A 27,492-nucleotide genomic window follows, 5' to 3' on the forward strand; every position below is an offset into this window, starting at 1 on the left:
TCGTAGAAGAAGAGAAACAGGAAAATTGAAATCTGTTTCCCTATTGAGCACGCGAGAACACAGATATGAAAAAAAGCGATGGAAAGTTAAACAAAGGAAGAGAGCTAAGGACAGAGAAAAAAAAAGAGAAATATAAAATTATCCTTCAATGAGTAATTGTTACGGGTGCTGTTGCAGGAGAGATGAGGCGAGTACGGATATCCACAAATGATGGGTTTTATTAGCAATCCAGGAATAGAACATAGCATGACACACGTAACACAACATTAATAACGGACAGGGAGTGAAGGGAGTGAGTCCATTATATAGGCAGTGCTGATGAGGGAGTGCAGGTGTGGAGACAAGAGGATGATGGGAAATAGAGTCCAAGAAACACAGGAACTGTGACAGTAATGTTTTGTGGAAGATTTGGTATCAATGACATGTTTGTTTTTTTGTTGTTGTTGTTGTTGGTCTGAAGTCACTTAGGATCTTAAATTACAATAGCTTATGATCAGTGATTTGTCATCACCGCAACAAACTGTCATTACCAGAACTGCCATGTCATCACCATCACCATACATATTTTTGCCAATAAATTATGTATAAATTACAAAAACATCCTACAATTATATATTTCTGACAATGTTGGACAGTCTAAATGATCACTGTATTAAAAAGTTTTGATATATGGCATTCACTTAAAATAAGCTTATATTCCAAGCCAGGGTAGATTGATGAATCAGAAATTTAGATACTTAATGTCACGGTTCGCAGATGCATTGTTTCCTTTTTGTCGCGTGCTCTGTGTTATGACAGCAGTGGGTGTGTTTGTGTTTGTGTGCGAGTGTGTTTGTGGGTGTGCCCAGGCCACGTGGGTGATCAGTGGACCCAGCTGCCACTCATCACTCTCCCCACCTGCTGCTCATTCCCTCACTCTTTAAATACTCACCTCATTCATCTCTCCATTGTCAGATCGTTGTTTGGTGTCCTGTTCGTGGTTGTCTTGTCTGTTTCTGACCGGAGTCCCAGTTGTTCGTCGTCTATCTGTGGATTACTGTCTTCGTGCCTTGTCTACTGTCTGGAACCTGGAATCATCTCACCGCCACTCTTCTGTCACCACGTCACCAGCCGACCATCTCAGTCCCTGCGCCACCTGAAGCCTGCACGTTTTCATTGACTGTGTTTCTGTACTGCTTGTTGTTGAATAAACAGCGTTACTTGCAATTGCTTCCTGTAATCAATCATGACACTTAAATGACTATAATTCATCTTGCAGGTAAAAATCAACAATCCCATTAAGTTCAGATAAAATAGATTCCATGTGAAACCACAAAATGTTTTAAAAGCACTGATTTATCATTTAAGTTTTATTTTTTTCATATATTCAATGATGTGATGGTAATGACACATTTACATCACAGTTAAGAAAATGGCAAAAAATCATAAATTCCCTTATCTTATGGTCTCCACCAAGCTCATAACGTCGCTCCTGACTTAAGGACTGATAATTTGATGTATTCCAATTAGGAAAATTCTAAATACTAAACTCTAAATACCTCTGACAAATGTTGTTGTGCGTGTTTTCTTCAAATTTCTCCTCCTTTTCTACTAACTATACAGTACTTTTATTTTGGTCTGGTGCTGTGACTTCATAAGTCTGCGCCGCGCTCCTGCGTCTGTGATTAGACTGAAGAAAGGTTTGTGTTTTTAAGCTTTTAAAAAGTTTTTAATCTATACAAACTTTTCGGGCGATTTTGTCTACATTCACTTTAGACACGACTGTTATCCGAAGTCTGTGTTTACAATAATGCCTGCCCAAAATGATTCTGTTAGTGATCACTTTACTATGCGACATGGTTGACCCCCGGGTTTATTTTGATACTAAAATTATTTTAAAATCGAGGAAAATAACGGTCATTTTCGTTTGTTATTTTAGTAACGCGGTAATATTTCATTTGCTTTGAATGAATTAGAGCGAGACAGAGAGAGATTGTGAGTGTGAATTTCCTTCGTGTGTCTGTCTACTCTGCATAAAAATGTTTTCCTAGTATTTTGTCTCGTTTCCAGTCCGAATTTACCAGACGAGTAACATGACACAAGATATTATGTCTTGTGTTCTGAAAGAAGAAGAAGAAGAAAAAAATACAAGTCAATATCTTATGCCATTTTACTTGTGTAGTAAATTCATCTTGACTTAGAAAATTTAGATATTTGGACTGGAAATAAGACAAATATACTATGTAAGAAAATAATTTTTTTGCAGTGATGTAAGAAGTTTATAGTTTTATTTTATTTTTTATTAAAAAAAAAAAAAAAAGCGAAATTATACCCCATTGCAGAGAAATGGCATATAATGTAAATTTTGGTAGCGAAGCTGTTTTATTTTTTTTTAAATTCACGTTAAGGGGTTGAAGAGGTTGGCACTAGAGTTGTGACGAGACAGGTATGTCACGAGACGAGACTCGAGATTGAGTTCACGAGACGAGACCAGACAAGATTTTTACACACTATTTTTAAGAAATCCTCAATGGCGAACATACATGACTAGAAAAAAATTCTGCATGTGTATTGAAATGTTTTAACTAATTATCTTATAATGAATGTCATTCAGTTCTACTTTGAGTATGAATTATCATATGCAGTAAAAGACAACAATACTCAAGTACTGTAAAAGGATTTGCCATTAACTCAACTGACTGACTGACTTCTGTATTTCAGTCTCTTCAGACCTTACTGTACATGATTTATGAGCTTCTACAACTTTTGACCTCCTAACTGAACTCCTTTCCACAAACTGATCATAGAAATAAAAACAGTATAAATAAAAATGGTAACACTTTACAATAAGGTCTCATTTATTAACATATTAACCAACATCAACTAACAATGAGCAATATTTTTGCTACAGTATTTATTATTCTTTGTTTAGTTAGTTAATAAAAATAGTAATTCATTGTTAGTTCATGATAGTTCACAGTGCATTAACTAATGTTAACAAATGAAACCTTATTGTTTGTGCTTAATAAGATTAAGAGAAAACTGTTACTCATTTTTATGGTAACACTTTACATGTTGAAACCATAATTGCACCCTCTCAATATTCAAAGTGCAAATAAGACCAATTTTTTCTTTGATACAGAGCTAAGAGATGGTTACAACTACACTGCCCAGCCTAAAATAGCTTTCATATTGAGAGATATTTGCATTCACCAGGGAGCCGCTCTCAAAATGCGGGGTATTAAAATCGCGTTTGCTTTCACTTTCAGCGATCGCGCGTACAATTCAAGTGGTCATGATTAAAGGCGGAGTTTATCCGAGTCAGGATTTGGTCAACACGGGTGTGCCTTAAAAGTGAAGCTGCAGGCTCTTTCATCGCCCCCCTGGTGGCTAGATACAGTACGGGTCATAAACCTCGCCCTCTCTGTTCAAACGAACGGGATTTGAGTCGATACAAAAAAGTAAATTACGCTTCAAATAAAATTTTCCGAAAGATAGTTTTGGTCATTTAAGGTAGTTATCACGCCGATATTCAATTGTTCGTTTTTGTGATAAGTCTGATTTTAGCTAGCAATTTGATGCTATAGAAACGGGGCGTGTCGTCATGATTGACAGTTGTGATTGACAGCTTCTCTGAGGACTGTCGGAGCTTCGAGGGGAGATTGAAGATGTATAACTTAACTATTAATTTTCCATTTCTGTGTTATTTCACACAGACAAAATTAGTTGTTCAGCAGTAAACTGTACTAACCAAACTACAGGATCTGACGGATCACTGAACTTTTTTCCAGGCTCCACTGACGATTTCTTCTGCACATGCCCAAGCTCCAAACTAACATTTTTGCGTAATGTCAATGCCCATCGTTGTACGTTTTACATTCAGTTTATTACAATGGAAGGAAGCGGCATAACGTCGTCCATCTTTTTTTTCAATCTATGGGTCAACACCACTGCTCATTTTCCATGTTATCAATTCAGGCTACCAGCTAACTTCAACATTTTAGACATTTTTCACAACATTCAACAATTTTCAGCTCAAAACTCACTTTCAGACACCAGTGAGTGTTTGAAATAACTTCTGATGGCAATCTGATGGGTATTCTGAAAACTGTACGAGGCAGAAATATATTTATATGTGATGCTAAAGGCTACTTATGCTAACTGTTGCGATAATAAGTATACATATTTTTATGGAAAATACCAAAGATTGCTTGAAGTAGTGATGAGAGAAATTAAGCTTTTCAAATTGAACCAATTTCTTTGCAAAATGATTCCCTGTTTAAGCGTTCGAAATGCCACACTCTGGTGACCCCTGCTGTTCAAAACAGCGTATTTGTAACAAAAACTCAGGCCAAACATGCATAAAAACAGCTTTTATAAACGCATTGCAAATGTTTTATTGAAAGAAAAATCTATACAATGCAATTAAAGGTGCAGTATGTAATAATTCTGTCCGCTAGAGGCCTATTCAAAACAAAGGCGTAGCTTGATAATGCCAAGTTTGAGTGCGGAATCTTGGGACATGTGGTCTTGCCTCAACAGACGGTGCAAAAGAATAGAGATAGAACTCGGGAAGAAATCATGTTCATGGATGCGATTATTAATGTTACTGTAGTATGAAGCAGAGCAGGACCCAGTGTTGTGGGAGCTGAATGAGGCTGCTGGAGTGATTGCGCAATCACGCCGGCACCGCTTCCGCTTTTCCAGTCACGAGTATGGGGTAACGCAGCTCTGTTTATTAAGTTTATTCATTTTAAAACGTATTGTATGATGGAGACAATTCTGTATTACTTTTACTAAAAATAAAGCTGCATCTGATTATGCTATGTTAGCTACTTCACAAAGTAGTGATTTTCTCTGAGGCATGGTAAAGCATGGTACTCGCAAAAAAATCAAGAAAATTAGATTTAAACAATAAGACTAAACGTGTTGAGCTATATAACAATAATTCGTTTTTCTGTCTATAAATATATCAAAACAGTTGTTCCCTTGTCTATTAAAACATGTAATATATCAAAGCGTCTTTGGTGTTTCCATGGTTTCTACAAAATAAAACCGGAAACCGAGGGTAACGCGGGTAGACGCAATTGACAGGCGACTCCTCACAGGTCCCGGAGCCTTGGTTAAAATTACAATTTTCTCACGATTTACAAATAGTTGGAAACATTTGGGATATTGTAAGTACTCAAATGAACAAAATATATAACACTGGCCTAGTGGTTTTTGGATATTTTACTGCAAAAATATTCATATTGCACCTTTAACTATTCATGTAATAAGATTAAATGTCAAGTGTCTGTATATGTGTTTTTTCATCAGTTTTGTTTGTTCCATGGATGGCTCAGCTAAACAAGCAAATAACAGACTATTAACTACTAGGCCTATTATTCCTTTTAATTATACTAATGTCTAGCACTCCCTGGCTCGCACTGGCCCAACCGTGGAAAGGCAGCTAATGTGAGGGCAGGCGGGGGGCGGGGTGTGGATGGGGGACCAACATGTTTGTACTCAGTATGAGGCAACTGCCTAGTGTGAGTACGCCCTAAAAACAGTGTCAAATTTGCAATTGTGGTGATAGTTTTTGGAAAAACAAACAAAAAAAATGCAAACTTGCTTGTGTGATGTTGTTTGACTGCATTTTATTTGTTATAAATATTAGAAACAATAACTCAATACAGGGACATTTTCTTGCCCCATAAGGCTAATAAGGCCATTAATTATCACTCTGACTGACTCCCTTGCCAGTGCACTGAATACTGAACTAGGAAGCTGATTGAGATGCACCCAGAGATTTAGTTTGGATTTGCAAACAAGTTGTTTTCTTTCTTTTAATTATTCTCATCTGAAACATGACAGAGTGTCCAAACACATGAAAACTCCTGGTGAAGCAACTGAGATCCACGTGACACTATTATAAAGATGGCGCTAATTAAAGAGGAGAGTGAAGACATGAAGATTGAAGAATCATTTAGAGTGAAACAAGAAGATACAGAGGAACAAACAGGTTGGTTTCATTCTCAATCTGAACTCAGTCATTTGATCCTGTTTAAAATGTCCTCCTCTACAGAAATGAATATTTTTGAAGAATGTCATATCAGTGTCCTAATTAAAGTTGTTCCATTTGATATAGAGCCAAATATTAATGCTGCCTTCAACAAGGTCTCCACAGTTCCTTAAAGTCTTAGGGTGTGTTCACACTTGTAGTTTGATTCTCTTGGTTCTTTTGGTTGGCTTTAATTACGTGTATTTTGTGATGGAACTAAACAAAAATCCAAAACAATGCTGTGTGCTGGGCTAAATGTGCTTGATGTACAGTCAAACCAAAATTTATTCAGACACCTTGAACACTTCATTCATTATTACAGTTTATTCACTATAGTTTAAAAAAAGGGTAATAAAATATGACAAGATCTCAGAGTTAAACTGTTTAATTTAACCAAACCTGTCAATTGTGAGCACCTTAAGTTCAGTTTTATTTAAGTTTATATATAAGTCTTAAATATCTTAAATGGTATAAGAAAAGTCTTAATTATTTAAAAAGGTCTTAAATGTGGGGACATTTAATTAAATGTAAGCACTGCTCTTTTCAAATTAAATACATGACGCTGTTGCACATTCTAAAGGCTCATGGTTTCAAAGCGGTTCACAATCAGTGAATACCACAGATTAATGCCAAGCAAGTGGTGATTGCAAATTATCTACTGTTGATGGATTATGTGATAAATTATGGTGTTTATCATGGCTCTGCATTAAGCCTTGGCATGTGATTAATCAGTCATTCACTTGTCCAAGTAAAAATGTTTGGAATTTTTTCATTTTTTTGGTCTACAACAAACCAGTTCTGGGTCAAGCTGTGTTTGATAACTGCCAGTTTTTTTTTTTTTTTTGATATGTCCTCTAGAAAGCAAATATTTAACAGTATTGAGATGAGGTTGAGATTTCAGGTAACACCACTTTCAGTAGCTTAGTGCATATAGGATCTAGCATATATATGTTTTAATGCTTTATGCTGGTTTTGATTATGTAATGCTTTTTTTGTTTGTTTTGATGTCTGTTGCTTTGTACCTTTTAACTGGGGTTAACTTGTATTTGTCTTTTTTAACTTTAGACCTGATGGCACTGAAAGAGGAGAGTCAAGAATTGAATGAAGTGGAAGAAAAACAGTATGCGAAACATTATGATTTCATAATTGGAGATAAGTCTCAGTACTCACAGAATGAAAAGACTTCCTCGCAAAAAAGAGCTCAAAAGACGGGTCCTAAAAGTGATTTCCCCTGCTTACACTGTGGAAAAAGTTTCAATCAAAAAGGAAACCTTAATGTCCACATGAGAATACACACCAGAGAGAAGCCTTTCACATGCCTTCAGTGTGGAAAGAGTTTCACACTTAAAGGAAACCTTAAATCCCACATGAGGAGTCACACTGGAGAGAGCCCTTATACCTGCAAACTGTGTGGTAACAACTTTTCTCGAAAAGAAAGTCTTAAGACTCACATGAGAAGTCACACTGGAGAGAAGCCATACACGTGTCTTCAGTGTGGAAAAAGTTTTACACGTAAAGGAACCCTTAATACCCACATGAGAAGTCACACTGGAGAGAGTCCTTTCGACTGTAAACTGTGTGGGAAGAGCTTCACACGAAAAGAAAGTCTTAAGACTCACATGAGAAGTCACACCAAAGAGAAGCCTTACACATGTGGTCAGTGTGGAAAGAGTTTTACACGTAAAGGAACCCTTAATATCCACATGAGAAGTCACACCGGAGAGAGCCCTTATACCTGCAATCTGAATGGGAAGAGCTTCTCAAAAAAAGAAAGTCTTAAGTCTCCTGTCAGAACTTATACTGGAGAGAAACATTTCATATGTGGTCAGTGTGGAAAGAGTTTCAGATGTGAAGAAAATCTTAATCAGCACATAAAGATTCACTCAAGAGGAAACTGTTTTCCATGTCATCAGTGTGGAAGGAGTTTCACAAACAGGAAAAACCTTAAGAATCATGTAACAACTCACAACGGAGAGAAGCCTTTTATGTGCCTTCAGTGTGGAAAAAGTTTCAATCTTAAAGGAAACTTCAAGGTTCACATGAGAATTCACACTGGAGAGAAGCCTTTCACATGTGATCAGTGTGGGAAAAAATTCAGACATAAAGTAACCTTTAATTACCACATGAGGATACACTCAAGAGAGAACTGTTTTTTATGTCATCAGTGCAGAAAGAGTTTCAAAGACAGTGAAGAACTTAAGAATCATGTAATAACTCACACCGGAGAGAAGCTTTTCATGTGCCATCACTGTGGAAAGACCTGCATAAACAAAGCAAACCTTGATATTCACATAAGAGTTCACACTGGAGAAAAGCCTTTCATCTGCCTTCAGTGTGGAAAGAGTTTCACACGTAAAGGAAACCTTGAAGTTCACATGAGAGTTCACACTGGAGAGAAGCCTTTTACGTGCCTTCAGTGCAAGAAGAGTTTCACATATCAAAGAGACTTGAATCGTCACTGGCAAACTCATTCTGGAAAGAAATTGCAATGTTCTGTGTGTGGTAAGAGATATAGAAAGAGGAGCAATTTTGAAAATCACCTGCGCATTCATTCTGGAGCAAGGAGATTTAATTGTGTTCAGTGTAATAAAAAATTTATTTTGCCATCACACTTGCAGATTCACCTGAAAAGTCATGCATATGTGAGACCCTATTTGTGTTCCTTGTGTGGAAAGAGATTTAAATGGCTTGGCAGTTTAAAATGGCACCAGAAAATATGTACAGTACGAAATTAATTTCAATTGTATAGTGCCATCGCTCAATTTCTTGATTCAGTTAAATATCTCAGAAACAAATATCAGATAAATAATCTTCCTTCTTGCTGTGAAATGCCACAATGTAAATGAACAGTCAGAAATAAAGAGACAAACTGAATGAAACAAGATAATGAACATTACACTGCATTATCTGATTCAACTTCAGTGAGTGAATCCACAGTTAAATATTAGAAGGGTGGGGGGAAAATCAATAATGCCCAGTACTGTAATATCTCACACAAAATATTGTCGATAAAAAGGGCGCCCAGTATCGACCTTTTCAGTGCCTGAATTTCTGCTCAGGATTCCATCATTTTATCTTAAAGGGCTATATGTAAGATTTTCACTTAAATAAAGCATAAAAATACCCCAATATGTTTGCAGATATTTAGGAAACATGCTAAGTTCACCTACTTGTTTCTCAGAAAAACAATGCTATAGCCAGATATTCTACTTTGAAATGTGTGTTCCGTGTTGGAACGTCTGTCTTTGTTTTGGTCTGTGCGAAACCTTGTGCTTCCAGTTTATCCAATAGTATTTCGACATCACAGGTTGCCAGTTCACGGAAAACACAGCGTATTGCAGCCATGGAAACCAACAAACAAAAACTGGGTCAGAGAATCGCAGATTCTACCTGACCTAAAAAGTCTCTGCATCCATCTAAAAATCTCTATGATCGACAGCATATTAAAAAAGATAAATCAACAGATAAATCAGCTTTCATTGTCAATTGCGCTCCTTCTTGCTATTGGCAACCCGTGTCTTTGAAGGAGGGGGTGGGCCAAACAATATTTTGAATTTGGACTGCAGTACCTATTTCGACCACTGGGTGTCATTCCTACATACAGCCCCTTTAGGCTCTGCGCTTATAATTCAATAATAAAAAGTATTTTTTAAACCTTTCTTTTAAATGAATTTGTGCAACAGCGCAAGTAAATCAGCGCTACTGCATCTCGCTTTCGAACATGCACAGTGAAGTGTGTGAAAAGGATGTGCATTTTCACATGTTCTTCTGAACATGGACCACTCAGTGAAGGCTAATGGTGCATTCCATTTACCTCAGAAGTCAGAGCAGGAAATTATGTCACACCCGAGTTGACCACAATCCAGAACACAAGTTGAAAAACCAAGATTGATGCATTGAGGCAACCTTTGGCAATACCAGTAGACAAAAGTTCTTTGTGCACCACTAAGTTTGAGACAGATGAACAGAAGTGCTAATAAACTATACATTACTACTGTTTCACTTACATGGAATTTGGAATTCTGAAGTCGGAGTTTTACAGTTCCTCCTTGTGATAGGAAGAACAGATCATTTTACAGACTTCAATCTTTGTTCAGTTGAATGGAATTAAATGTTAAATTTATTAAATGAAAAATGAAAATAAAGCTAATGGACAAATTATGAGAAACAGAATGGTTAATTTAAGACCCTAAATAGCCCTAAAGAGCACAGCAAGTGGTGGCCATGTAGGGGATGAAGGTGTAGTGGAAATCATTGAGTTTTAAGAGAACCCAGTTTCAGCACTCATATATACATTGAATGACTGTTTGGATGGAGTAAGAGCACTGCTTTTAGTGTAACCCTTTAAGAGCCACTTGTCTCATATTATACATAACATTATCTAACTGTAATGGACATACCAACAGTTTTCATCAACAACTCCTTGGAGATCATATGAAGTCCAGCCTTTTCTATTGACAAAATCCCGGTAGCCGTCGCTGGGAGCCAAGACAGGGATGTATGTCTTGTCGATACATCCAATTACTTGAGGGATATGATACTTCACCTCAAATGTCTGAGCGACTGCCTCTTGCAAAGTTGGGGCCTTCATAAATTCTAAGATTTAATGAATAACCATTATTTTGCAGAACATGTACACAAATTCTTAACCATGGAATAACCATGCACACCAAACTGATTTGCCACCAGCCTATACTCTTCACAACTGGCAAGCCTGTAGAGAGCTTCTACATCTGCAAAGGTACTGGGGCACACACTCGCAAATCTTTAGGACTCATATCTTCCATGATTTGGAATAGTTTCACAAATGCTTGCCGAGACGTGCGAAAGTTTTCCTTTCACTTGTCAGTAAATTCAAGCAAGACTATCCGCTCCCACCCGTCCTTACTGCGGATGCGCATCCAGCATGAGCGGGTGGTTCGTCATCGAGGAGGAGGTAATATTTTGTACACTCAGAGACTTTCTTTTCCTAATAAAGCATAAAAGCATAGTGTCGACTCACGCAGTTGATGGAAAAACAGCAAAATCAAAAACTCTTGCTGCATTCGCAGGCACTGCAGACATGAGAAGAGATACAATAATATAGGTTCTGATGGATTTCCTGCTGATATTTTGGACTACACAGACAGATGTATTGGTGGTTAGATTCTCATGTAAATGCAGTTTACTGCATTGCTGGTTTATTGATTGGCATGTAAACACAAAAACTGGTTCCATTAATAATCTGACCATATCCATTTCAGTTAGATCGATTCCATGTGATGTAATTAAATCTAGTGTACGAATAGAATGGTAAACACATGTCCTTATGAGGTTCAACCAACTCTGAGTTAAAACTTGAACTCAGAGTTTCCCATCTCAGAGTAAGTCAACTCAGAGTTTTCTGTTTCAGAACAGCTGAATTGAGTTAGTTCAGTCGACTCTGAGTAGGTTGACTCTGAGTTAAGCCTGTGCACCACGACTATCAAAAGCCATCATCAATGGAGCTCCGATATTACGATTCACCATGGCAACAGCACATGACAAAAGGACATCCGCATACTTCTGAGTCAATGCAAGTTTAATTCTTATCACTGTTATAATATCAAAGGTGAAAACTGGTAGAATGGTAAGTTATTGAACTAATATTTATTTTCATGGTATCCCACATGCAAAAAAATAAGAAAAAAATAATGCAAGATGCAATAATAAGAGTGTAAATGATTTTATCGTTATTAAACACTCGTTAGGCAATTTACTTCCACTTTTAGAAAAGTTTCTTCATTTTTATTTAAAAAAAAAAAACGTTTCTGATGTGATATGTGATGGGAAAAGGGAAAATAGCGAGCTCGGCAAAAGGCGGATTCAAACCCAGTCAATCACATCACAAGTTAATTGTCCGCACCCAACACACTATTGTCTACACCACTGCAGCCACAGGAAGATGTGTCAGTTTTAACCTGCTGTGACATTGGTGGGCGGAGGTACTGTAAATTTGCACTTAGTAATACCACGGAGAAAAAAAAGTATACTTGAGTGCATTAAAAAAATACTTAAATACAAGCAAGTACATTTGTAGCACATTCTTTATTTTGGTGCTAAATAAAAGTGTCAAAGTTATAGACCATAAATACACTAATTCAATGTATATCTGTACTTCAGTAGTATTTCACTGCACTTGGAAAAGTATACTAAATACCACTACTACTTAAATAGATTTTTAGTGCAATGAAATAAAAATATACAGAGGAGTTTTATTAGTATATTTGTTAAAAGTGTGCTTTCAATGCTTTAAAATTAGTTCGATCTTAGTAGACTTTTATATAATAATCCTAAATTTAAATGACATTGATTTTCTTACAAATATATTACTAATGTACTAGTTATAAGTGCATTTTCCCCCAGGTGAAAAAGGTGCAGTAGAATACACTTTATTTTAGTACACGGTACACTTCCATAATGTATTTAAAGTGCTCTATTTCTATGCACTTATTTTGTACTTAATATACTAAAAGCTGTACTTTAGTACTTCTTAATATAATCTTTAGACCATCTAAGTGTACTCAACTGTGCTATTTTGAGACACCATGAATTTGAACTAAAATGTGCTTTTAACATAATATCTCTGTATAAAATAATATTTAGTTACCAGTTGTAGTACACTTGAACCCATCTTTCATACACCTTTAAATGTACTCATTACACATAGGAAATACTTATGAATTATTTAAAATATAAGAATAATATATGATAAATATATACAAAATGTATTCGTAATGTTGTAGGCAATAAATTATAAATACATTTTGTATTCATTATATATCAATCTTATATTTGAAATACATCATAAGTCTATTTTAAAAGTGTATGAAAGATTGGTTCAAGTGTACTACAAGTGGTAACTAAATAAATTTTTTTTTTAAATAAAGAGGTATGTTAAAAGCACATTTTAGTTCAAATTCATGGTGTCTCAAAATAGCACAGTTGAGTACACTTAGATGATCTTACGATTATCTTAAGTACTGAAGTATAGCTTTTAGTATATTAAGTACAAAATAAATGCACGGAAATAGAGCACTTTAAGTACATTTTGGAAGTGTACTATGTACTAAAATAAAGTGTATTTTACTGCACTTTTTTTCACCTGGGTAGACACTCTGACACTTTCCGTTTGCATTAAGATTATTTTTATTACCACACTGGCAGATATTGATAATTTTACTTAAGTAAAATGCACTTAATTTAGATCCCCCAGGAAACAAGACTAAATATCTTAAATCATTTTCTTATATAGAAAATCCATCTTGATTTAAGAATTTTTAGATATTTGTACTTGAAATAGGATGAAAAATACTAATTTTTGCAGTGTGAATGAATGAGTTAACTATTTAAACATCACTTGCACTTTAAAAAGGGGGCGGAGACCGAAGGAAACTCTAGGTTTACCAAAGAAAACCTGCTCCCGACCAGGTTAGGTTCACAGAGTAAGTTACCATGGTAACTGACTCTGAGTAGAAGTTACCTCTCTTTCAGAAACGGGCTTCACTTACCCTGCTTTCTCGGGTTTGACATCGTACTGAACATACTCAGCCCTCAGTTGTTTCACCTGGTCATTGTTTCTCTGAAAATGCACCAGGTAAATGTGTTTCATTGGTACCTGGTGCCTCTTCAAAAGGTGGGCTACTGTTGGTAGGCTGATGGATGCCACATTGGCAAAGATGTCATTGTTCTCCTCAATTGCCTGCTTTATTTCCAAAAGCCATATATCATTCCTGGCCCTCACTTGAACAGTTGTTGTGGATCATGAGTGAACGCGATCATCTCTTCCTCTTTATTACTTTACAGAACGAAATAAACATGAATGAACATCAGAAAATATGATGCAAGATACAGTAGCTTACTGAAATCAGTGTAGGAAACAATGTCACGTAACAGAAAAGCCATTCGTTGAAGAAATGGAAAAATGTCAGTAAAATGTCAGAAAAATAACAAAAACCATTTAAAACAAAACCAACTGAATTAGAAACTTAATTATGTACGTATAAGTATTATAACTTTATTATTATAAAATGGACTTAACTGGGTGCTCGCCTGTGTGTAATCAAACGCATCGTTTTTATTTTGTTCTGGAGACTAAACTCGTGCTCTGCTGCCACACTGGAGGGCACTCACCACCAACTGGACAGGGGTGGGAATTACATTTACAAATTACATCAGCCTCAGTGTAATCTGTCAAAATGACGGACGGCCTTCAGATTTTTCCGTCACTGCACAAAAAATTCCATCAATGATGGAAAATTTTCAGTTAACGCGACCTCTGACCCTGACATAATATCACATGAAAAACTAAGGTAAAAATAAATAATCTTAAATGTTTAATAAACTTTTGAACCTCTAATCCAATCTGTAAATTTCAAAAGATTCTCAGCTTTTCAGAAGTATCACATTTGTCTCAGTTGGACATTCAGAGGCTCCGTAGTCAACGTTGTTACGTTATAGCATTTTGATCAGCATTGATTCGTCAAAAAAAACCAATGCGGTTTGTTCCTTTCTTCCAAACAGGAACAATTGTTGATGCTTAAGCTGCATTCATGTCACCTCGTATTTACCGGAATCTTGAAATAACAACACGTGACATTTTATTCGGAGCTGTTCACGGCCTTTTGGTCCTTGGACTGGGAATTATGCGTTTCTATGGCACCACTATCAACGCCTAATAAATCAATCTACAGCAGTCAGGTGGTACAGGGGTCAGGTGGTACAGTGGCCACGTGGTACATCTGGGAGCTTTCAGAAAACTCCCAGCTTACAAGCTGTAATTACGAGCTCTACGAGGACGTGAACGCTTTTTACAAGCTAGAATCTTGTAACTACAGGAATTACGAGGCCGCGTGAATGCACCTTTAGTCCCACCCTGTGCCCAGATTGGTTAATCTACTCAACCAATATTTTTTTGTTGTTGTTTGAACCACCAATCTTTTGAAATTTGAACAAACACGTGGTGAAAGTAAGTGCATATTTGCATGCATGGAAAATGTATGAAAAAACAGATTTTCAGCCAGTTTTTTAGTGACACAGCTGTCAGGACGGTTTTTCACTACACCAATGTAAATGCAAAAAGGAGAAGTCTAAAGGAAAGAAGTTTGATTGGGAAGATCTGACGCCTGACACATTCCTGGTGTATGTGAGCCTTATGATTTATATGGCACTTCTGAAACTGTCAAGAGTTGTAGACTACTGGAGGATAGTATCACACCTAAGTGTACACTTTCATGCTTCTGTCATGACCAGAGACAGATTCATGGCAATAAGCAGAACTGTTCACATGAGCAACCCAGAACATGTCATTTAGAATGACAGGAAAAGGAGCATGTATGAGCCTCCTATTCCTCTTTACACCACTATAAAAAAAATGCATGCAAGGCACTGTGGCAGCCAAAGAATAGTGGTCACAAAAGGCAAATTTGGACTTCACACCCCACTTAGTAGGCGAAACCAACTAAACTAACTAACTCTTTGATACCAATCTTTCATTTGAAGGCCATGTTACTAGCATCTGTAAAACTGCATCCTTCCATCTGAAAAATATATCTAAACTACGACATATGCTCTCAATGAAAAATGCAGAACAGTTAGTTCATGCGTTTATGACCTCAAGGCTAGATTATTGTAACGCTCTACTGGGTGGTTGTTCCTCCCGCTTGATAAATAAACTACAGCTCGTACAAAATGCAGCAGCTAGAGTTCTTACTAGAACTAGGAAGTATGACCATATTAGCCCAGTTCTATCGTCACTGCATTGGCTTCCTGTTAAACATCTTAGAGATTTGAAAATCTTGCTAATTACTTACAAAGCACTAAATGGTTTAGCTCCCCAGTACCTAAGCGAGCTCTTAATACATTATAGTCCTTGCGTTTATTGCGATCTCAGAATTCAGGCCAACTGATAATACCTAGAATATCAAAATCAACTGCAGGCAGCAGATCCTTCTCCTATTTGGCACCTAAACTCTGGAACAATCTTACTAGCATTGTTCGGGAAGTCAGTTTAAATCTAGACTAAAAACGCATCTCTTTAACCTGGCATACACATAACACATTATCAATTTATATTTTCAAATCCGTTGAAGGATTATTAGGCTGCATAAATTAGGTCAGCCGGAACCGGGAACACTTCCTATAACACCAGATTTACTCGTTACATCAGAAAAAGAATGGCATCTACGCTAATATGAGTCTTTCTGTTTATCCCGTATTTACCGTAGTCAACCGGATCTGGGCCTTATCCAGCTGAGACCAAAGACCAGTGCCATGACACGACCACAACGCAGCCCTGAAGTATCAGCAGAGATCGAGTCAACTAGATCATCCATTGTGAAGACATCATCAATACGACAGCCAGTGCCACAGTTCCTCAACAGACCGTCCATACCGGCGTGATGAATACGATCCTCAACTGGATGGAACTGAAATAAATACTTTGATTGTTGCGATCCTATCAGACTTATGATAGCAACCTGATTGTAACAAAGCACTGTTCGCCAGAGGAGAACTGGCCCCCCGACTAAGCCTGATTTCTGCCAAGGTTTTTTTTTTCTCCATTTTAGCACCTATTTGCCACCTGATGTCACCTGATGGAGTTTGGGTTCCTTGCCACTGTCGCCTTTGGCTTGCTTATTTGGGGACACTTGACATTTGACTTGACATTTGATATTCAATAGTATTCTTGACATTTATTCAACAGTGCTTCTGATCTGCCTGCATTGACACTATTATTTAAGAGCTGCTGTGCAGCCAAATTATGTACCAGTTATCAATGTAAAGCTGCTTTGACACAATCTGCATTGTAAAAAGCGCTATATAAATAAAGGTGACTTGACTTGACTTGACTAAGGGGGGTGTGAAGCTATTTGTGCTTGCAGACTACAGCAATAGATACACCAGTTATTTTGCCATTTACACTGGAAAGAGACACACTTTAGGGCAGGGTCTCTCATATGATGTTGTCAGCAGCCTCATGGATTCATCATTCTTGGGGAGAGGTTATCATTTGTATGGTGACAATTTCTACATGATCCCAAAGCTTTTTAGAGACTTGTATGCCAGCAGTTTTGTGGCAGGTGAAGTGAATGGACACAAGAAATTAAAGTGTGCTCTATCATACACCAAACATTTAATGCAGGAACATGCACAACAAGGAAACTGGGAGATGGCAGGAAAAAAACAAACATCATTGTGAGGTGTACTACGACAAATACATGAGGGGTGTGGACTTTTCTGACTAGCTTCTCCAGTATTACAACTGTTTTGCTGTGTTTGTGGTGCGTCTTTTAGACTTTATAACTAAACTCTGCCTCACATGGCATTAATTTAAGTCATTGAACATGAACAGACCATGGAGAGGTCTGATTGTAAGTGTTTCAATGTGCTTATAAATTAGATCAGATTTGACTTACTTACCTAACCTGAGAATAATAACGAGTAAGGTAAAGGTGTTTAATTATGCATCCACATGCTGTACAGTGGAGCAATTTTGTTTTCTTTCTCAGTTGTAGCTGCCTTAATAAACATATAAAAATGCCAAGATATATCTCACAACTATTTACGGAAACTATTACAATGGGATAACACAGTTGACATGTTAAAGCTGTTACCGCAGAGACTTTGATATTGTTTATATAAAATATAAAAATATATAAAACTTCCAGGACTGTGTGTCCAACTGTAAGATCCACAATGTGCAGAAAATTGTAAGTGCTCCTCAGAGTTGAAATGACCATGACATTGCCTGATTTATTCAGAATTTTTTTTAAAAATCCTGAGCGAGTTGATTTGTATAATTTTGAATTTGTTGCATTTTTAAACACTTTGTCTGGTAATTTAACTTCATGGCCTCATGCTGAGAATGGGTTAAATTTACATGTATTTCCAAATATAGAGCATGTATTTAAAATAATACTAACAAAATGATTTATAAATAAAAGTAATAAATGTCATGAGTATCCAGATTTCCTTTAGATGTAACTTTCTAAGTATTTTTATTTTGATTAATTTTAATTGTGTGTATGACATGTTTTGGCCCTCATCTCAAGAATCAGTGAATTAATAATAACACACTGCAACATATTTTCTATTGCTGCATTTTTGTTTTTGAGTAATCTAACCTTAACAGTGGTTTGATTTTATTTACAAACCTTGTTCATTTTATAATAGTAAAATAATAGTTTTTACTGTGGCACTAGAAAAAAATGACAAAATGGCTTGTTATTGAAAAAAAGATATAAATGTACTTTTTGAGATCAACGGTGCGTTCCAAACGGGATATATCGCCCTCCGAAGGGCACTTCGGAATGAAAATAATCATGTTTGCCATATTGAAGGGTCGTTCCAAACCGAAGTGTTCAAAACTGGCCACTTCAAAGGGCCCTTCGGAATGAAGGATTTCGAAGGGTACATCTGATGGACACTTAGGGCCCCCATGATCCTTTGCACAGTGAAGTTGTTTGCTGTCTATATATGTATGTATAATATTTTTCTATACTACTGTAATATTTATACGAGTTAGATTTGGTACTTACTATGGTCAAAACGACATTGTAGATCAACAAAAATACATTACAGCTCCCTTTATCAGTCCATTCAAATGTTTCAAATACATAATAAATAAATAAATTAACTAACGTTAAACAAAGGGTGCAGCTTGCAAAATCTACTCCTCTTTTCCTCTTTTTAACGATTGTGTCGTTAAGATGATGCAGAAGTGCGTTCCAAAAGAGGAGTTTTTTGGACCCCTACACCCTTCATCCGTTCGAAGCTCTCACTCTGGAGGGAAAACCCTCTGAAGGGATTAGGGCATAGGGATGAGCCCTTCCGAATGGAACACAGGGTATAACTTTTGAATGTGACTTTTATTTTGGCGTGTCGATATGACGCCATAATGCTGCGCCGCGCTCCTTCGCCTGCTGTTCGGTGGAAAAAAGGTTTGTGTTTTTAACAGTTTAAATTGATGTGTTTAAGCCGTTCAAGTATATTTTATAGGTTTTACAAGGGAGGCAAATGCATTTATTTTGCTTTATCTAACACGAATGAATGTTATTTATTTATTTTTTGAGAAAAGCACATCCACAACACATGAGTACAGAAAATGTGCGTTTCTTTTTACGAATTCGAGCTATGAGAGCTTTCCAGCGTGGAAAAAACACAATGGAACTCAGGTGAAAGTGAAACTAAGGTAAAAAAAAAATGCAACTTGTAGTGAACAAGACTGAATTAAATTACTGACATTAGAGAGCGACGGATAGAAACTGCAGTACAAAATAGAAGGCTGCATTAGGACGTAAATCCCACGGGAACGGGCGGTTTTACCTGTGCTGCGGGTGGGAGTGGGCGCTGGTAGAGCCCTGCGCGGGACTGTTTTCTTAAAGGGATAGTTCACCCAAAAATGTAAATTATCCCATGATTTACTCACCCTTAAGTCGTCCTAGCTGTATATGACTTCTTTCAGATTAACACAATCAGAGTTATATAAAAAATATCCTGGCTCTACCATGCTTGATAATGGTAGTAAAGGGGTGTGTGAGATTTTGAAGCCCAAATAAGTGGATCCATCAATCATAAAAGTAATCCATACGCCTCCAGGGGGTTAATAAATGCCTTCTAAAGCAAAGCGAAGGGTTTTTGTGAGAAAAATATATTTAAACCTATAATAACTAACGTATGCATTGATTTTTTTTTTAAAGCTTTAAAATCTTTCAGAATAACCGAGAGAATACATTGCGTTTAATTAAACAGACCATAAGGTAAAGTAATCCTAGCACTACAAATGACAAACACATTCGGCCTTCTTTTTATTAGCCTTATAAAACTCTGTCAACCGTTAAAACAAAACATTACAACCAATAGAGCCTTAAACTTGTAAACGTATGCGCAACAACACGCACCCACCTAACCATAACAGTTAAACTCTGGTAACCTAACAGGCATAGACTGTAAAAAAATATGGACGACGTGACGCCGCTTCCTTCCATTGTATTGAACTGAAGCCAAAACGGACGCCAATGGGCGCTGACACGTTACGCAAAAATGTCAAAAAAAGGAGCCTGGGCATATGCAGAAAGAATCGTCATTGGAGCCCGGAGGCGGAGTCACGGTATCAAACTTCCGCCCAGACTACTGCGTCATCATTGACGTATTTTAAATAGGCGATATAAATTATACACAATTTAAAATTCTACCTATAATAGGCTATTCTGTTTCTAGAGCAATAATATTTTTGAAATGGCAAATTCAGTAGATAAACTCAATATAATATGCAACTAGAAAACAACTCTAAAATGTCAGAAACGGTCCTGCCATTTTAAATAAAAGGTTAAACTAACGTTACAGGAGCAATCGATGCTTTAGACAGTGATCTATAATGAATTAGAGTAAGCTATCATTAGTTAATTATTATTTTATACCCATAAAAATAATTAGTAACTGCCAGATAACGATCACCTGCTTTTTTCCCGTCATGGCTAACGTTAGGCATGTTATCTTAACTAATAATGTTTATTAATTAGCTTACGAAGCCCACAATTAATGTTACCAAGAAAAGCTCAGTGATCCGTCAGATCCTGTAGGTCAGTTAGTACACTTTACTTCTGAACAGCTCATTTTGTCGGTGTGAAATAACACAGAAATTGAAAAATCAATAGTTAGTTATATATCTTCAATCTCCCCTTGAAGCCCTGACAGTCCTCAGAGAAGCTGTCAATCAACTGTGAATCATGACGACATGCCCCGTTTCTATAGCATCAAATTGCTAGCTAAAATCAAACTTATCACAAAAACAAACAACTGAATATAAATCAGCGTCATACTTAAATGACCAAAACCATCTATTGGAAAATTTTATTTAAAGCATAATTTATTTTTATGTTTTAACTTAAAGGGATAGTTCACCCAAAAATGAAAATTTGATGTTTATCTGCTTACCCCCAGTGCATCCAAGATGTAGAGGACTTTTTTTCTTCAGTCGAACGCAAAATATGATTTTTAACTGCAACTGCTGCCGTCTGTCAGTCAAATAATAGCAGTGATTGGGAACTTGAACAATAAGAGTCGAAAAAACTTCCATAAACAAATCCAAATTAAACTCTGCGGCTCGTGACGACACATTGATGTCCTAAGACACGAAACAATCGGTTTGTGCGAGAAACCGAACAGTATTTATATAATTTTTTTACCTCTAATACACCACCATGTCCAACTTCGTTCAGCTTCCGGCTAGTGAGGTCTGATCGCGCTCTGACAACGGAAGTGATGTCTCGCGCTCATTGAAGTATACGGGTGAGACATCACTTCCGTCATCACAACGCGTTTTTTGACCTCACTAACAGGAAGCTGAACGAAGTTGGACATAGTGGTGTATTAGAGGTAAAGATTATATAAATAATGTTCGGTTTCTCGCACAAACCGATCGTTTAGTGTCTTAGGACATTAATGTGTCGTCACGAGCCGCAGGTTTTAATTTTGATTTGTCTAAGCAAATCCCTGCACTGTATTTTCTGACTGCAGTGTTTTATCTGGTGATGTCAACGAGCCACAACAGCAAGTAACATTTCTGGACACGTTTTCCTACATTATTTGTGGTGTGAGTGCTCGCACATTTGAGTGGTTCAGAAATTAGAAAACCTATACTATATCTATTGTTGTAACTTGGATACTAAAGGTAAACTCATGGGAAACCGTAGTTGCCAGAATTTTTGCTGTATTATATTATATAAAGTATATATTCTTTCAGCTGTTGCTTTCAAGCTAGAAAGCTGAAAAATTGCACTCCATTTGTGTCACATTTTTGCCATTTACACCGGTCATGGTTATGGCATTTGATAATACCGCAAACGTATTCAGTGCAATCTTATTAAATTAAACCTGCAAATCATTAAATACCTAATATAAATCATAAGTATATATGAAGTGTCTGTATAGTTTGTGTTCTTTAGTTAATTTGTAGTATTGATTTTGAGTTTTTATTTAATACATTTTTGGCTAATCAGTACAATTAGAGCCATTAACTATCCCTCTGACTGACTGACTTCCCAGGAGGGCATTTGTTTTGTTTTTCTTTCTGGTAATTATTCTTTTCTTAAACAGGATAAAGTGTCCGAACACAGAGAAAAACTCCTGGTGAAGCAACTGAGATCCCCCTCATACAGTGTTATCAAGATGGCATTTATTAAAGTGGAGAGTGAAGAAATGAAGGTTGAAGAAATAATTATAGTGAAACAAGAAGATACTGAGGAACAAATGGGTTGGTTTCATTCTCAAAGCTGAACTCAGTCATTTGATGCAAATTTCCAGCTGTACAGAAATTATATTTTTTAAGAATGTCATTTGAGTGTCTCAATTAAAGCAGTTTTATTTGACATGGGCCCTGTTTCCACCTGGTAAAAAGATGCCTTTTGGTCAATCGGATCACAAGTGGACGACGCTAAATACAGCTGTTAAATGGGTGTAAAAAGTTTTGAGCTTGTCCCCTTTCGACCACTTCCAGATGTAGTCAAAAACACATTTGACCTGATTGCTTTCTTAGTGTAGACACTCATGTGGTCGAATGTGTTTGAACAGCCACAAAAGACTGCTTAAGCCCTTTTCCGTGCCTGCAGTCGCGTCTGTGAAACTTTCAAAGTATAGTATACCATGATGCGCGTGGATGACCGCGTTCGACACGTGCAGTACAGTTTTTTTCTATGCTCTACCAGACATCGGAGGGCAGCACTGAGTTGTGTCATCAGTGAGACATTCGCTGGGCATGATCGAAGAAGAAAAGTAGTACATCCTTTCCCATATTTTTACTTATCTCCCTCCATGAATTTGCCGCCCTAAACACGTCTTTGTACTCTTTCAAACATGAATTGTACAAATGTTACCCACATACTTACCCAAATGTTACCCACATTACTTTCTAATCTCTTCGCACAAACGCTTGTCAAGTTCGCCGTCCGTTGTCGTGTTTTTCCTCTTTTTTTTTTTTCAAGCGTGTTGTTTTTACACCAGTCTTTTTACACTCTTCTTCGATGGCTGAACACTGTGCTCAATACTGTGCGTATTGCCACCTAGTGGACTCTTCTATACTGCTAGCGCATGCGCTGTTGCACGCGGTCTCAAAATTTGGGCTGCACGCAAACGGGGTGTGCGGCCGGCCGCGAGCCCTCCGCATGATGAAAATTAAGTCATGCAGACGGTGCACGAACACGGACGTCTGAACTTTACTTTCCACGTACTGACCTAACGCAGAAACATTATGGGAAGCGTGATAGCCAGACAGGGTTTTTTGTCATTTGAAGTTGAAAAATGTACCAAGCACAATGTTCTCTCACCATTCCTGATTTCTAAAAAAAACACTCACCACGTTCGGCATGGTCTTACGGCTCTCAGAGTAGAAATGAAAGATCATTTTCTGTATGTTTTTCCATCGTCTCTGGCCATGTTCATATGTAATTTGCGTGAGCTTATTTTTATTAGATCAAGAGGCCTGGAAAAAAAAATATACATTTACCCACCCTTAGACTGTCCCCTTGAAGAAATCAGGATAGAAATGGTTGAAAGTGGACAAAAGAGACAGATTAAAATACCAGGTGTAAACGGGTATGTCTTTCTCATCTGCTTGTGATCTCATCGACCAAAACTAATATAAATAGACCAATTCAGGGCAGACGTCACAGTTACGTCACTTGCAGCTGCGCGCACATGGTGGCAGAAAAATAGCGGTAGCAAGTGGAGGAAAATGTGCAAAATCATTCTGGATGTCAGGATCGGAATGCAAAAAATATAGTCTTCATTTTTATAAAACAGATGTTTATGTTGCAAGTCACAGACTGGACTGATGAAACCTGCTATGATTAGTCTACTATTAAAGCATGAATTTGATGTAAACAGTAAGTCTACATAATATTCACATAAGCAGTACATAGGGGACCGACATACATAGCAGTTACAGCATGAAATAATATTTAAACCTATGAAGAAACTCACATGACCAGACAAATACTAATGCTGCCTTTAAATGCACCTGAAAAGATCCTACTTCCAGTTTAGACATTCAATATTAAGACGTCACACATTAAATAAAAAAAAATATGGAAGTAGCATAATTAAAATGAAATTATTTTGTGTAATTTGTCATCCCAGATGTATATGACTGATTTTCTTCAGATGAACACAAAAATTATTTATTTATTTATTCAACCAATTAATTTAAAACAGCTGATTTATTCAGGAACAAAGAAAGTGGCTGTCTTTATGAATTGGCCATTAAAGGCTTAGTTCACCCCAAAATGAAAATTCTGTCATTTTAAGATATTTTTGTTGAAATCCGATGGCTCTGTGAGGCCTTCATAGGGAGCAATGACATTTCCTCTCTCAAGATCCATTAATGTACTTTTTTTAGTACATTAATGGATCTCGAGAGAGAGGAAATGTCACTGCTCCCTATGAAGGTCTCACGGAGACATCGGATTTCAACAAAAATATCTTAATTTGTGTTCCGAAGATTAACGAAGGATTTACAGGTGTGGAACGGCATGAGTAATAAATGACAGGGTGATTTTTGGGTGAACTGTCCCTTTAATTTTCATTAATAAAAGTGGTAGAAACAAAAACAGTGGCAAAACAGTGAAAACTAATGATTATGTCTCTCTTAAAGGTACAATTTGTGATATTTTTTCCGCTAGAGGTCGCTAGAAGCCTATTCAAAACAAAGGCGTAGTTTGATGACGCCAAGTTTTAGAGCGGAAACTTGGGACATGTGGTCTCCATCTCAATGGACGGTGCAAAAGAATAGGGATTGGAGTCTGGAAGAACTCATGTTCGTGGATGCGATTATTAACGTTACTGTAGTATGAAGCAGAGCAGGACCGAGTGTTGCGGGAGCTGAACGAGGAGCTGGAGCGATTGATCAACACATGCCTCACGAGCAGCGGGACTTTTATTATGACACAGCCGCCGGCGCCGCTTCCGCTTTTCCGGTCATGAGTTTACGGGAGCTGTCCTTGTCGACAGAACCAGCGGCAGATGGTAAACAGTAATTATGTTCCATAAATAAGTAACACAATCCACCATAAAACGTGCAAGAAGTAAATAAGGAACTGCTTGAAGCAAGCTAGTGGTTTGCTGGACGCTAGACACTACTTCCGCATTTGTCCACGGCACTGTTGTCATGTGGTTTGTACTTCAGTAAAGGCGGTAACAAAGGTAACTGACGTCATTGACAGGCGACTGCACTGCCCCGTGTCACTGTTTAGAATGGGAATTTTCTCATTATTTACAAATAGTTGAAAACATTAAAGATATTGTTAGTAATCAGCTGGACAAAATATATAACACTAGCCTAGTGGTTTTTGGATATTTTACTGCAAAAATTTTACATATTGTACCTTTAAGTTAAGTGTATACAAGAAGGACAGAGGACTTAATACTGAGCCCTGTCTCACCCCATACTTTGTGTGTTCTCTTCATTTAAACAAGCAAAGTGTTAGCGGTTAGAAAGATGGACCCTAAACCATACTAATGCTACCAAGAGAATATCATAGTCTGTTGTCCAGATTTAATAACAGACCTATAATCCTATTGCTTTTTATTTATTTTCCTTTTTTTCCTCAATTTAGACCTGATGGCATTGAAAGAGGAGAATGAGGTACTGAATGAAATGGAAGAGAAAAATCCGTATGAGAAACATCATGATTACATTACTGGAAATAAAGAATCCACAAAGACTGAAAAGACTTCCACACGAAAAAGAAGTCAGAAGACCGAATCTAACAGTTTCTTTAAATGCTTCCAGTGTGGAAAGAATTTAAATTCAAAACAAAACCTTGAAGTCCATATGAGAATTCACACTGGAGAGAAGCCTTTCACCTGCCAACAGTGTGGAAAGAGTTTCACTCAAAACCAAAACCTTAAAGCCCACATAAGAGTTCACACTGGAGAGAAACCTTACACTTGCACTCAATGTGGACAGAGTTTTACACATAAAGGAAACCTAAATGCCCACATGAGAATACACACTGGAGAGAACCCTTTTACCTGCAATGTGTGTCTGAAGAGCTTTTCCCGAAAAGAAAGTCTTAATACTCACATGAACATTCACACTGGAGAGAAGCCTTGCATATGTAATCAGTGTGGAAAGAGATTCAGTTGTAAAGAAACCCTTCAATGCCACATGAGGATTCACTCAGGAGAGTATTGTTTTATATGTCCTCAATGTGGAAAGAGTTTCAGTCATAAAAGAAGCCTAAGCACTCACATTAGACTTCACAGTGGAGAGAAGCCTTTCATCTGCCCTCATTGTGGAAAGAGTTTCACACTTAAAGGAAATCTTCAGACTCACATGAGGCTTCACACTGGAGAGAAGCCTTTCAAATGTCTTCAGTGCGAGAAGAGATACACATATCAAAGGGACCTGAAAATTCATTTGAAAACTCACGGAATTGTGAAATTCTGAATGTGATGAGGCTTTGAGACTCTGTTTTCTTCATGTACACATAACACTACTGTCACCCTCTAATTTAATTTGTACACCGATCAGGCATAACATTATGACCACCTTCCTAATGTTGTGTTGGTCCCCGTTTTGCTGCCAAAACAGCCCTGACCTGTCGAGGCATGGACTCTACTAGACCCCTGAAGGTGTGCTATATATATAATGTATACAGTTTTTTACAAAAACTTTCAGAAGCACAAACATTTAATGTTGTTTTGTATGAAAAAAAACACTTACAGAATCTATAAATAAAGTGTTTACTGTTTTGAGCTTAAAAAAAATGTAGATTCTCTTTTTACAAACTGCTTTGTGCCTTTTGTGGGGGGGATTGATTGAGGCTCTCGTGTACATGCTTGCCCAAGACTCACAGCCTTTCACTATTGTGGAGGTTGGTTTCAGACATTTTGTCGGACTTTCGGATCCTACTTACATTCTCCTATCAAGGCAAACGTTGAAGACAAAGTTAATGGAGGAGAATTTTTTGTTGGACTTTGGGTTCCTTCCTTTGGCTTGCTTAGTTGGGGACACTCAACATTTGATATTCAACAGTGCTTTGATCTGCCTGCATTGACACCATAAGAGCTGCTGTGCAGCCAAAATTATATACCAGTTATCAATGTAAAGCTGTTTTGACACAATCTGCATTGAAAAAAGCTATATAAATAAAGGTAACTTGACTTGAGAAAGGTCATGAACACTGCAGCTAAATTCGGTTGTCAGTTCATCTGTTAGTGCTTAATTGCATTCTGTTCACACACAGTTCAGTAAAGTACAGGTAGTAACAACTGCATTTAAAGAAATTCCACGCAGTGTGTACGGAACCAAACTGAACAACTAGTTGTTAATCATGATTTCACAGGACGCACGCCAATAGGCGTGTATTGACAGGTGGCAAATTTTTACCTCAGAGTTGGCAGGATGGTGGAGAGTGGTGTATTGTGGAGCGACCAGGAGACAAAATTCATAT

The 27,492-nt window shown here is 37.2% G+C and overlaps 1 protein-coding gene across 1 annotated transcript; it reads left to right on the forward strand.

Moving 5' to 3' along the window:
• The first annotated feature begins 1,630 nt into the window (after positions 1-1,630).
• On the forward strand, positions 1,631-27,217 carry LOC137025247 (zinc finger protein 585A-like). The gene is made up of 6 exons (XM_067393266.1): positions 1,631-1,679; positions 5,836-5,983; positions 7,088-8,745; positions 18,943-18,981; positions 22,139-22,295; positions 25,651-27,217. The coding sequence occupies exons 2-6, from the start codon at positions 5,899-5,901 to the stop codon at positions 26,484-26,486; spliced, it is 2,775 nt and encodes a 924-aa protein (XP_067249367.1). The 5' UTR covers positions 1,631-1,679; positions 5,836-5,898; the 3' UTR covers positions 26,487-27,217.
• Positions 27,218-27,492: the final 275 nt, after the last annotated feature.

This window comes from Chanodichthys erythropterus, chromosome 8, assembly GCF_024489055.1.
Source record: "Chanodichthys erythropterus isolate Z2021 chromosome 8, ASM2448905v1, whole genome shotgun sequence".
Classification (NCBI taxonomy): Eukaryota; Metazoa; Chordata; class Actinopteri; order Cypriniformes; family Xenocyprididae; genus Chanodichthys; species Chanodichthys erythropterus.

What these genes read in the sequence shown, in the direction of transcription:
- LOC137025247 (XM_067393266.1), top strand. Translation starts at nt 5,899, where the DNA reads ATGGCGCTAATTAAAGAGGAGAGTGAAGACATGAAGATTGAAGAATCA. An exon ending in AGATACAGAGGAACAAACAG is followed by an intron (nt 5,984 to 7,087) that starts GTTGGTTTCATT and finishes TTTTAACTTTAG; the next exon opens with ACCTGATGGCACTGAAAGAG. An exon ending in GGCACCAGAAAATATGTACA is followed by an intron (nt 8,746 to 18,942) that starts GTACGAAATTAA and finishes ACGCCATAATGC; the next exon opens with TGCGCCGCGCTCCTTCGCCT.